We start from the raw sequence: 14,136 nt of genomic DNA on the forward strand, positions 1-14,136 counted from the left end.
GTCAATCTTCCAATGACAGGTAAATGCATGCCTGTCAGATATGTTATTCAGATTATTATTCAGAGATTATTATTCAGATAGGAACTGGGTAAAATATGCCCAAAGATCCCTGCTGATTCCAAAATTTAATGATTCTATGATCTTCAAATTTGGAGAATTATAGTGAAAATTTAATTATTCTGTTTATACTAATTATGTATTATGAGTTTTAGTAAAGGAGAATAGCATTTTGCAAGAGGTAAATTCACTTGCTAAAAGCAATGGGTTTAAAAAAAAAACAACCCAAAACAAGGAATTTTTTGAAATTTAAAAAAAAAAAAGTAGATGACACTATACCCCTTAGAATCTCTATAGGATACCTAAACAATTGAAACCCCCAGATAGCAAGTAAGACTTGTTTTGTTTTTTGTACACACCTACTGCATAGCTTCATGGTGCTCATATTATGTTTCTAGAGAATATTTTGAGTCATTTACAAGGACAATTTTCTTATGTTCCTTTTGCAGCATGAAAATCCAGATAACATGGACTTTTTCTTGCTCCTGCTTTGTTATCAGTCATTTAAAGAGGAAAGTATTTGTCCACAATGTGCAAAGTTTCCTATTGTCTGAGATATGGGAAGATTAATTTCTGTTCCCGATTTGGGGAGTCAACAGCCGCTGCAGACAACTACAGTGAATAATTGCATCAGACTGGTTATACAGAACTACTTTTTTCATTCTTAGGTGTCAATTGTCCATCATGCACAGAGAAGGTAAAAATAGTGCTTTGAGATTACTTGTATTTTATGTGTGTACAGCATGTATTCCTCCAGGTGGAGGATGGAAGGATGAAGGAATGGAAGCAGCTTGAGAGTAGGGGAGGCTTTTCATTTTTTTTTAATGTATCCCTACTGCCTTGTATGTGTTACATAATTAGCTAACTCATGCTAAATCCATTTGAATAAAATGAATGGAAAAGGAATATTTTCACTATCTTTTTGAGGTTTATACTGAAAGGTACCCAGTGGAGAATATAATCCTTTCTTGACTGTATTTCCAAACCCATCCATAGTCAACACTGAGATTCAACTTCAATGTATTTTATAAAAAATAGTACTTAGTTTACTTTCACAGAAGTGAAGAGATACAATTGCACAATGGTGGTTACAATGGTAGAAATACATATTGCCAATAAAATGTTAGCAAGAGGTTTAAAAATGTACTTTACAGCACCTCATCAGAGAATTAGATAACAGCAAAATGAGAGACATTTATTTTTCCAAGTAAATCATATCCTTGAATCTGTGTGTGTGTGTGTGTGTGTGTGTGTGTGTGTGTGTGTGTCTTTTAAGAAATAAATGGGGGGAAAGTGTGACTTTTGCTTCCAATTACTACCAAAATATTCCTGATGTGGAGCAACAAATTGACAGATTAAAAAAAGGACAGAAGTAAAAAAAGACATTCATGCATTTAAGCCACCATTAGTCTCTGACTCAAATATAAGGCAGATCATTAATCTTTTGAAAACTATGACTTTAGCCACTCAAACTGTCTCTAGTGCTTTCCACACAAGGTCATGAAAGACCTTGCAGATCCCATAATTAAGATGCATTTCCAATGAGTCATCTTAGGACAGTCGGGTGTTTTTGTGACACACTATAGTATAAAATGCTTTTTTGGCAAATGATGAAAAAAACACATACTACAGAAAAACATGAGATGCTATAGAGTTTATCACAAATGACACCATTAAGATAATTGGAAAAAATAAAAAAAATAAATTAAAATAAAAAGTAAAGCAACACTTATGTGTCATCCTCAGTCTTAATAATATGGAAAAGGGTGACATTGAACAGGACCTGATGACCGTTGTTCCAGGCATATAGAGCTCTATCTCTTGCGTTGTAGTCAAGCATGGAGATGTGAAAGTATTGATTATGGAAGGGGATGTCTGTGTACTCATACGTGGAGGTTTTGGTGGAATAGGAGTAATAAACCTTGGCTCCAGTTAGATGGGAGTTGGTGACATACAGGGTCCCACAGATCATGAAGGACTCTCCAGCACTCCTTTTGGGATAGCCGGTGCTCCAGCTCTTCATCACCTCCAAGGTATCCTGGTTGAGCTGGCTGATGACAATGTTGCCTGCATTCTGATTGGTTGCATATACCGCCCACAATCCAATCTCATCAGCCATCAAATCGATGTCTGAGAAGCCGCCCCACGTATAAGGGTAGACGTTATGAAAGCCGGCATACTCGAGGCTCCGCTGGGCAAGTACTCTTCCTGTGTCAAAACTGTACTTGATGATGATATTACTCTGATACTTGTTGAAATAGAGGGAGCCATTGTAGACCACATGGTTAGTCCCTGCCCATTTGAAAGGGAGGTTGTATGTCCTGGATTCAGCTCCACTGACAAAGTCTGCAATGGATTTATATTCACGAACAATCTTATTGTTAGTGTAGCTATCCATGTACCAGACCTGTAGAGAGTGAAAAAAGATCAACTCAACTTTGCATCCCCATCAAACAATATAAAAACATGAAAATCATCCGATAGGAAATGGATTCCTATGTTTGTCTGGAAGATTTTGGAAACAAGATTATTTTCCTGCTCTGATCTACTTTTTATCTTACCCCCATACAATCTAAACTCCTCAAGGGCAGGAAATAATCTTGATTTAGGATATCGTTGGTATCTAGCCTTGTAGGTAGTACCCATTTGATACACTTGTTAGAAACACTCAATTTAATTATGTTAGAAGAAGAATCTGAGAGATATTGGGCTCAGTCTATAGTCAGTCATGGAGTTAGGAAGAATTGGATTCAAGTCATGCCTGTGATACATTTGGGTTATGTGACCCTGGGTAAGTCCTTGACAATTCTGTAAGAAAATGTTGATGATCTGCATCTGCCATAGAGTGTTGTTTTACTAAGTGTTTTTCTAATGCCAATGAAATCACAATTCTTGACTCTAATCAAAAAATAAAATTAAAAGAATTGGCCAAGGCAGGGGTCCTCAAACTAAGGCCCATGGGTGGGCCACATGAGGCCCCCTGAGGCCATGTATGTGGCCTCCACCACACTTCCAGAAGGGACATCTCTTTCATTGGTGGTCAGTAGGAAGAGCATTGTATATGGCAGCGCTGCAAAGCCTGGCGTCACTCATGTACAGCATTATTTCCAGTGACATAATCCTTTGTGTGACACCATAGAATGAGGCACTGTGCAAAGGATTATGTGGCTGCACAATGGAAAACATCAGCATGGTAAGCTGCAATCTGGGGGAGGGGATTCCATACTGTATATATTGTTGCCCGGTTAGGGTTAGTGTTAGGGTTAGAGTTAGGGTTAGGGTTAGGGTTAGGGTTAGATTTTTATAGTCCAACCCTCCAATGATCTGAGAGACAGGGAACTGGCCCCCTGTGTAAAAGTTTGGGGACCCCTTGTCCAAGGCATTTACAGATAGTAAATAGTTTACTCTCTTATATTCTTATTTTCCTCCTGCAATATGAAAATCCAGATACATGGACTTACTCTTGCTCCTGTTTTGTTAACAGTAGATTAAAGAGTAAAATATTTGACTATAATATGCAAATTTGGAATGGGAGAAAAGCGTGGGGAGGAGAACAAAAACATCTTAAGCATCTAGTATATGTCATGTTCTATGCTAATTATTTCACAAATATTTCATTTGATATGGATGCTATCTGAATTGATTAGTTGATAGTAAATTTCTCTCTCCTTTGTTGTCATTCTAAATTCTTTTTCATATAGATTTCATGTAGTTCATTGGTCTTTTTTTTTAAACCCTTACCATATATCTTAGATTGGTTCTAAGATAGAAGAGTGGTAAGGACTAGGCAATGGAGGTTAAGTGACTTGCCCAGGGTCACACAGCTAGGTAGTGTTTGAGGTCAGATTTGAATCCAGGACCTCCCATATCTGGGCCTGGTTCTCAATCCACTGAGACACCCAGCTGCCCCCTAGTTTATTGTTCTGATCTTAGGATAATACATTAGGGCTGGAAAAGACTTCACAAGTCATCTAGTCTAATACCATCATTTTCCAGATCAGAAATGTGAGGTCTGGGAAATTTATTTGTCTAGACTCACCCAAACAACAAATGGTAGAGGTATAACTTAAACCCAGGTCCTCTGACCTATATATAGGTTTTCATATAAAATTACATCTAAAATACCAGAGGTGATCATTTTCACTTGTACAATTCAAATATCAATTTAAAACTAACTTCATGATCCATGGAGAAAATGCCTCATAATAAATTCCATTTTTTCCTTTTACTTCAGTAATCAAACCACTTTCTATTGGATCCCCAAAGGGTTAAATTATATTGAATTCTAAAATTCAAATCACATTCTACCAAGATTCCATTAGGGTGGCTTACCATTCTTAATTCATGAAAATATCAGAGAGAATTCAATTCTGATGAACATAATGCTATCTCAAGGTTTCACCTGGAAAACTAAAAGATACTTTAGAGGTAAACTAGCCCAGCCCTTTCATTTTACAGGTGAGAAAGCATAGGTTTATTGGTTTTAAATGAGTTGGTCAAGATCATCAAAGTAGTGTGAAGTGCCAGTATTTATTTCCAGAAGCTCTGATCGAAAATCTACCACTTTTCATTATATCACATTTTTTCACTTGCTAAGTGAGTTGCCTGCCTCCTGTAGTTCTGTTATTTCTTCACTTCATAAGCTCATAGGAGCTTATAGAATTCATTAGGTGATATAGAACTCAAAGAGGCCTTAGAAGTCATCCAGTCCAACCCCTTCATTTTATACATAGAGAAACCAAGGTCCCCAATAACTTACAAAAACAAGTGGGATAGCCAAGTTTTGAACCCAGATACTCTGACTTCAAAAATATCCAACTTTATACTTCATTAGATAACCTTTTCTTCAACAAAAACAATTTAGAAATATAAATACAAAGAATCTACCTAGTTTTAATGGTTTCTCAGGATCATTCATGCAAATAAGACTAATGAAAATTAGATTCAATGATATTGAGAATTTCTAGGGAGGAATATTGTACCACTATATCTTTGACATTCTCCTTTGCAGGGGCTATTACCATGGATTAAGTAAAATATACCAAAGAAGTACTATATTTCTTAGATGACTGTGTACACCTGAAAAAAGTTTATATCCTTGTGAAGCTAAAGTACAAAGAAAATTCCAAAGAAAGGCAAAGAAATTTGGGACAACAACATACTCGATTATTTTTTTCTGATGCTAAAGGATCTGTCATCCAAGCTCCAAATCGGGTTCCAGATGTCTTGATTGTAATGGGACCTGTGATTTTCATCAGCTTGCCACATGCTGAAATGAGAAGAAACAAACACATTTCATAGACATGACCAACAATTTACACAGACATACAATAGGAGAAAAGATAAATGTTCAGACACAATCATGAGTTTTTCATATAAATATTACACATAGAAAAGACATGGAGGTTTGAGATAGGAAGTTCACATTTTATCACTTTGGTACCTAGACATATTTTTACTGCTGAAGGTGTTACAAAGTTAACTTTAGGTTGAGAAGATTTGAAAGTAAATTGTACATTCTGGGAAAATAAAGGAGACATGCTAGTTCAGCAGTTATCTCTGATGTGTTTTATTCAAAAAAATTTTTTTTCAATAGTAAGAATTTATTTTCCATTCTCTCTCATCCTATTATCCATTGATTATCAGTATAAAAGGCCAAACAGTCCTCAATGACCTTGATTTTCAGTTGATGAATAAGTATCTCCTGAGAAAGCCATTCCTGAAATAGAATTTCATGAAATTTCCCTTCTGGAATACCTGAAACAGAGGTTAAATTTTTGCAGGATAAAGAAGTCCAGATAGAATAGTAAAGAATAAGCAAGAAAATCTTCAAAGTCTCAGACTCGTGACTTTATAGTTAATCCAATGACAGTGTATTGGATTGCCAGGAGAAGCTGAAAGGTGAAAATGTAATGACTTGGCTGGAAATATATAGTACCATCCAGGAAGGAGTTCAATGGGAAAAAAAAATCCTTCAAAAATGCAAGGGTCTAATAAAAAATAGGAAATCTGAAATATTTATTGTGAGACTAAAGAAGTTATTTTTAAATAAAATCTGTATAGTGAACATATTTATAGCCAGAGGTATGTGGCTGTAAATGTAGACTTTTCAAATGTGTCCAAAGATTGCCCATCTCCCAGAGAATTTAAGATATCTCATTTCTCTTTTATTTTCCTTCTGTATCATCTTGTCTGTATTTGTCCTCTTTTATTGCTATGTTGTTTTCCACTCCTTTCATCAAATAATCCTGTTTTCTTCACTGTGACAGGGAAAAAAAAGCTTAACTATTTCTCATGACCTGAGAAGTAAAGTGACCAGATTTTAAAAATAAGGCAAGGGAACTAGTTTACTTAGCACTGACATACATCATGGTATGTAATCTTTCCTTCTTGTTTTCCCAAAAGAAATCAGTTTATTACTGACAGAATCTGAAGTTGTACATCTTTCCAGGATACATAGAAGTATTATGTCTTTCACAGCATAGAGCTGGAACAAAGGAAAACATTTAGATATAATCTTGAATTTTTCATATTAGTATTATACATGGAAAACAAATGAAACATTGAGATAGAGTTCCCATTTTAACTGTTTGGGTTTTTTCTATTTTTTATATTTTGCTCATGGAGTTACAAGGTTGATTTTAATATTTTTTCCCTTCTTGTTTTCCCCACGGTATCAATTTCTTACTGGAAGAATCTTGAGTTGCACATTCTACAAGGCTATGTGGAAGTGTTGTGTTTTTGACCCATTAATTCCATGATAATTGGTCGATTGGTCATCCCTAGTAACTCAGAGTAACTGAGTTTCAAAAAGTAATCATTATGATAATGAAAGAAACTACTCATGTTAGCATGTTTTTAAACCATTTTTTTCTGGTTTCCTTGAATTTAATATATAATAGGTGATAAATTCTATGAGAAATGGTCATTTCTTCCTTAGAATTCTTCTAACGCTTTGCATTTTTCTTAACACTTTTTGTCAGCACCAACTGAGGTTCCTTGGCAGTTCATTGTTGGGTAAGCAGAGCAGGCCTGGAAATAGCTGGTTGCTCACAGCACAAGATGATTTGTCTAAATCATTAACTATAGCTGCCAGTTCTGCAGAACAGCTACCAATCCTGCTGATTTCTAAGTTTATTTAACTGGTTGATACTTGCTTTGCATATCTCACTACATTCCATCCCTGGCCCCCTGCTATGCCTAGCTACACACATCACTGCTATGGATAAATCTCCTACACACAGGTTAATTCTTTTCTTTTGCATTCCAGTTTCATTCAGATTCTCCTCCCTGAAGCTGATTTCCTGATAAAAATCTGTGTCGATAGAACAAGACAATTAAAACTACTTCATGACCATTAAAAGAGGATGGGTCTAGTCAAGCCTTTATATCTATAATTTAAAATTTTTTCTACCAGATACTGGTGCACACTTATCTGATTTCCTTGAAAAAGCACGTCATCCATTTTTGTATCTTTTTGGATGACATCAATGTCCTTTTTGCAAGTTTACTTCTTCATTTATAGCAAGAAAGGATGTTGTTCTGCTTTTGAAATGATGTGTCAACCCACTGATCATTGAACAAACATCCCAATGTAAGTTTTAAAAGTGTGAATTTTTTTTGTGCTCTCTGCCCACTTTTCTATTATTTCACCACTCTCATTGTAGTAGTAAGAGATGGCCGCATAAATTCAAGAAATATTTTTTAATTTTGTTTTGTTTTGTCTATTGATCACTAAAAAATGTATCACTTCATAGCCAGTGTGCTATTGATCAAGCCTGCTGCCATTAGCTAAGCTGGCCCTTAGGCTGCAAAGTCTGTCACTGGACCTATATCCGAAGTGTTTATAACATGGTAGGTAGAACATAAGAGAACTTTTGCATCATTAGCATAGGGTTCAAGATCCTTAACTCACCTCCTTATAATAATGAAAAATGTATAATGCACCTGTAAAGAACTCAACACATCATAATTATTTATTTTGGAGGGATAATGACATAATGGGCACAGGGAATTCCTTGATGAGAGACGTCCTTCTATCAATGAAACTAGATACCTTCTTTGCAATTTATAATCTTAGAGAGATGCTCAGAGCATCAAGCAATTAAATAACTTTCCATTGGCCATATTGCCAATATATGACAGAGACAATATTGAAAATTAGGTCTTCCTTACTCTGAGGATGACTCTCTTATCCTATGCATTTCTGCTTCTCCTGATGAACATTTAGCAAATGTTTATTAAAACCAAAGTTTAAAAGAATGAAGGTTGTGGCTTCAGTAAGCAGAACTAAAGCCAAAACAATCTCTGATTAGATTTTAAACTTGATTAGTTCTATGCTTTTCTTTGCTTTCCTTCAGTTTCCTCATAAAAATGTTGTTAGAGAAATTCTAAATCTGTCTTCCCACCATATGTACATCTATTGCATCTATTGAAAGAACATGGAAGCTTGAGGCTAGAGAAGAGAAGACTCAGTAGAAAAGAATTTTGGTAATTATATTAAAGGATCCAAAAGGTATCACATGGAATAAGACTTATTTTTGATTGGTCAGAAGGCAGGATGATAGAACCAATGAATGCCTCAGAGAGGCAAGTTCAAGCTCAGTATGTAGAAGAATTCCCCAACAGCTAAAACTGTCCAAAAATGCAAGGGGACGCTTGAAAGGTGATGATCTTCCTGCCATGAAAAGTTTGTAACAAAGGAAATTTGGCCACTTTGGAGAAATATAGCAGAGTAACATTCATACTTCAGTTAAGGATTCTTCGACAAAATGCTATCTATAGGATTTTTGAAAAAAAATATCTATGAGCTCAGGAAATAAAACTTGTAGACAACTGTGAACATGGATCCCTTTTTCATTTCAAATGGCTATTGATGGCTAAATTATAATTACACAGTATTTGAAATTAATAACCTTATATTAATGAGGTATCAGAAACTATAAATTTCGCAACTTTTTGGATCTGTTCCTTGGTAGACAGATATATAAAGTATCTACAGAATAGCATTGAGGAAATAACATTGAGAAAATATCTGGACATGGATTTAGGAAACAGATTTGTAATGCTGAACTCATATTATTCACATGACCATGGGCAAATTTCTTTATCCATCTGTGACTCGGTATGTTCATGAGTAAAATAGAAGTGATAATATTTGTACTGCATAACTTATAAGGTTGCTATGATCAGAGCGCTTTGAAAATCTTAAATAATTAAAAATAAATTATTATCTTTTTTTAAGTCTTCACCATCTTATAATTGTTACTGTATATTGTTGATAAGGCAGAAGAACAGGAAGGGCTAATTAAGAGGAATTAAGTGACTTTCCCAGGGTCACAAAATTAGAGTCTTAGAACAGATTTGAACCCAGGACCTTCCATCTCTTGGCCTTACTCTCAATATGCTGAGCCATCTAGCTGTCCCTTATTATTTTTTTGACTTTCAATATAGTACATAAATCATTTAAAAAAGACAAGGCATGAATTATGTAACCATGAAAAAATCTTCTAAAGTAATTAATTAAATTAAAATTTTCAAATAAATACTAAATGAAAAAATAGGAAAATCACTCTTTTCCCTCCTGTTAGCATATTTAGTCAACTATTATTTATTAAACATGTATTACGTATAAGGCACTGTTCCAATGATGGGCTAAAAAGAAAGGCAAAAACCAATCCCTGCTCTTAAGGAACTCCCAGTCTAATGAGGGAGCTCACAGTCAAATTAAAAAAATAGTATGTGTTTCCATAAGTCATAGAATGCTTTATTGACAAACTCTAATGTCCTATGAGGGGAGGGAATTGTTTTCCTTCTGAAAACTGTTATCATATTGTAAGGCGCTGAAAGTATATATATTGAAGGCACCTAAGTGACTCAATGGCTAGAGAGCCAGGCCTAAAGATGGGAGGTCTTAGATTCAAATATGGTCTCAGACACTTCCTCACTGGGTGACCCTGGCCAAGTTACTTAATTCCCATTGCCTAGCCCTTGCCATTCTTCTGCCTTGGAACTCATATGAAGTATTGATTCTAAGATGGAAGGTAAGGGTTTTTATTTTCAAAAAAAATTTTAAAGAAAATGTACATATTTAGTATTCAGAAAATTTTACTATAGAAACAAGTATTAACAGGGACCAGTTTATTTCTTACTTGATTTTTTTATGATATAATATCAAGTATGAGAGACTTGTCAATCAGTAGTTTAGAAGCAAGAAAAAAATAAAAAACCAAAATAACATTTAATTTTAGAATGAGTCATACAAACCAATAATCTCTTTTTTCACACATAGTTGTGCCAAACTACTTCAAAATATTCATAGACTCATAGAATTTCAGTTGTATGGGAACTTAGAGGAAATACAGTTTCAAGGTGTCTAAGGACAATACCCTCTCTGATATTGCCGAAAATGGCCATTCCATTTCTAATTTTAAAAAGTCTACATTACCTCCTGAGACAAATCGACTGAATTCTGGGCTGAACTTATTGTTAGGATATTTTTAAATTATTTTTTCAAATTGACATCAAGTTTAAAGTTTTCTCTTTGCCATGTTCACCCTTTACTTCTAGTTCTCTCTTTTGGGATCAAGTGGAATAAATCCAATCTCACTTTCATAGGAATTATATGCAGGACAATTTTTCAAATATTTAAAGATAGCTATCACATCTTACTCCACAGAGTGTCTTCTTCAGCCTATATGTCTCTACTTAATTAATCTGCACCTCACATGGTATGAAATCCCATCCACTTACAATCTTGGTGAACAAGGCAAGCTAAAAGCCCCTCCATTTGAAACCCAAGAGCATGTTCACATCTTCACCACCTTCGTCTTCCTAATAATTTGTTGGGTCCCTCTTCATTTTCAGACAGTGCTACCCACCATAGATCCAGAGGAGCCAAATTCTTTTCTTAGAGGATTCACAAAAAAAATAAACATTTATTTTTAAAGAAAGGAGAGGTAAAGGGTCAGTGCATGGCTTAGGACTCAGGGTTTGAGGGAGCACCTTTTGTGGAGAGCTTTACAGAGCATCTGAGAGTATATGTAAGATCCACAAGGTACTTTGGACATCGATAATATTGGATTTAGATGTGGAAGAGTTCTTTGAGATGACATAATCTGCTTTCCACATTACCCAATTCACTTTACAAATGAGGAAATCAGCATTTAAGAAACTTATCTAAAACCACAGAGGTAATAAATATCACAGTCAGGATTTAGAGCTGTGATTTCTATTTAGAGGTATTTGCATTTTACCCTAGTCATATAGTCTTAAAAGAAAGAGTAGAGTAAGGTTTTTACTTTTCAAAGATTTTTCAAAATAAAAACTTTTGCTTCACATTGTTGATTTAAAGGAACTCATTCTCATTTTTACACTTTTATATGGATTTCCCAAATATCCTCCTTTTGAATATTTTGGTTAGCTCTCATCCTTGTCTAATTCTTTGACTCTTATATGTCTTTCTTCTCCTGAGAGTTCCAGAAACTCCTGAATAGAGTGGCTGAACTCAATATAATATCAGGTATCTTGGCAAGACATATTGGAGCCCCATTATAAGAAAGAAAAAAAAACAGATGGCCAAAAAAATAGAAGAGATAAAGAGGTTATATCCCCAAATTTCCTTAGGTTAAAAAAAAGAAAGATTTGGACAGGTTTTTGAGTTTACTACATATTGCTTTGCTGACTTGGAAATGATAATAAATGTTTTATTTGAATATAAGAATATCATTTCTCTTATTCACAAGAATAAGACCATTATCATATATGATATTTAGGCCATTCACAATATTTGATTACTAGCTACAAATAGAAATGATAGCATCACAAATCAGAGCAGTAAGGTTAGTCTGTTTTTTAGGATGTCTTTTTTTAAAGTAATGATTTTCCTCTCAAATTTTTAATTACTTCTTATATTTCTGTTAGCTATTAATTCTCATGAACCTCTATGTAAATGGAAAGATACATCTGGGAATTCACTAGATGGCACCAAACCATTGCCCTAACAAAGTGCTACGTAGTATGAATTTTTAAAGGGATGAAGAAGAGAAATGGAATGCCTAAGAATCATAGCTTTCACACACACACACACACACACACACACACACACACACACACAATTTCAAAATGGGAAAAAACCTTAATTATGATGTTTTATCTGAATTCTAAAAAGCATGTAATTATAGTATTTATTTGAAAAAAAATCTCATACTGTTGAATTAATCATACTGCCTCTACTCAGCTTAGTCCATTCATAATAGTAATTTAGATGCTTAATGAGGGGTCCAAGGATTATAATGACAATTGATTTAGAGGTGAAAGTTTGGACCTTTGGTATTAACTAGTCTTATTCTGTGATTTTAAAGGTGAGAGAAATGAGTCCCACACAGGTTAAAGGACTCATCTAAGGTCATGCAAGTCAAAAGAGGTTGAGGTAGAAAAGGTATCCAGGTCTTCTGCCTCTAAGTGCTTTATTTTTCACATTGCACCATAAAACCTCCCCATGTTCTCTATTTGGGGCCAATAGAGAATATTGCTGCTAAAATATTTCTTTATTTTGTGTCTCCCCACCAATCTTTAATTTTATAACTGAAATGAACAAGATGCTTATGTTGGTGACTAAATTTATAACCAGAAGATATTATGTGGGGTGATTTTGTGTTGTACATAAAACCAGTATGTGTCATACATAAAAAACCCTTATCATGCCAGAAGCAAACTCCTAAACATGGTGTATAGGAATGCCTTTCTACAAATTCTACTCTTCCCTACCTCAATCCACTTCTACCAGCAAGGTAGACTATCATTGATTAATTCTATAGTACTGAGAAATTTTAATGGACAGGAAACAGTTCTCTGATGGGTGGATTTTAGGAACAAAAGATCACAAATGTAGAGTTGGGAAGGAGAATATAAATCTGTTAGTAAAATGTCCCCTTAATATTGACAGTTTGAGAAACTGAGACACAGAACAATTGCCACTTGCCCAGGATGCTATCAGTAATAAGTAGAAGAGGAGCAATGATGATGATGATGGGTCTTTGGATTCCAAAGCCAATGCTCTTTCCAGGATATCATACTCCCTACTTTCACTTACTACTCTACCACCTGCTCTAGGAATATCCCATCCCACTGTTATGCAAAGTAGAAATGCAATTTTGGTTCCTGCACTCCTAAAGAATGGGCATGTTGACCAGCATTTCTCCCTACTCCTAGCCCACATGTTATGGATAACATGGTATTACTTATTATTTTAGTTCCATGTTATCTATACCTGTAATAAATTTCTAGAAGTATTTTCCTTACAATGAACATTATACAAAATATTATACTCATCTTTCATAAAAGGAAACAGGTTTTGAGGAACTAAGTAACATGATAAATGTAAGATTTGGGATTCAAACCCACATCTCTTCTTACTCCAAGTCCGGAGCTCTTGTCACTAACTTATACTGACTCTCAATAAAAGTCAATAGAATCCTGGTCTTGAAATTGATTTTTACTGGAGTTGTTTACCATTTCCTTCTCTAGCCCATGAGGAAACTGAGACAAAAAGTATTGTGATTTGCACAGTATTACACACCCGGTAAGAGTCTGAAGCCAGACTTGAACTCAGGAAGATAATTCTTGATTCCAGGCCTGGGCATTCCATTCAATATGCCACCTAGCTGCCCCTAAAATCTGAAGTTGTCTTCAAACTCAGTCTCTATGTTAATGAGATATCCCCTGATTTTACTCAGTTCTGAGTGCTTATTACCATGTTGAGAAAGCATAAGCAAAGAATTCAGCACTCTCTGTGATGATGTTGTTGTGAATATGGAAAAAGATAAGGAGATGTGGATATCTTATGATCATTATAAGAATAAATATCTACTTCAATGAAATTATAGCAACATATCACTCTCATTTGATTTATGAGGAAACAGGATTGTGGATGTCAAATGGCTTGGGACTTTTGATCTAGAGCTGCAAGGGCTTTCAGAGGCTATCTATTTGAACCTTGTTTTAAACTTGGGAACTGAGATAGAAGGAAATAGAATGACTTATCCATTGCATCTCAGATAATATTAGAAGTAGGATTTA

The 14,136-nt window shown here is 34.9% G+C and overlaps 1 protein-coding gene across 2 annotated transcripts in view; it reads right to left on the reverse strand.

Moving 5' to 3' along the window:
- Positions 1–1,080: 1,080 nt before the first annotated feature.
- OLFM3 (olfactomedin 3) overlaps positions 1,081–14,136 on the reverse strand; it is a 275,485-nt gene continuing 262,429 nt past the window's right edge. For both annotated transcript variants that reach the window (XM_007485040.3, XM_001372169.4), the window contains exons 5-6: positions 5,220–5,326; positions 1,081–2,464 (exon numbers count right to left, since the gene is read on the reverse strand). In XM_007485040.3, coding sequence (XP_007485102.1) covers positions 1,787–2,464; positions 5,220–5,326 — 785 coding nt within the window. In that variant the 3' untranslated portion in view covers positions 1,081–1,786. The remainder of the gene's footprint in view (positions 2,465–5,219; positions 5,327–14,136) is intronic.

This window comes from Monodelphis domestica, chromosome 2, assembly GCF_027887165.1.
Source record: "Monodelphis domestica isolate mMonDom1 chromosome 2, mMonDom1.pri, whole genome shotgun sequence".
Taxonomy (NCBI): domain Eukaryota; kingdom Metazoa; phylum Chordata; class Mammalia; order Didelphimorphia; family Didelphidae; genus Monodelphis; species Monodelphis domestica.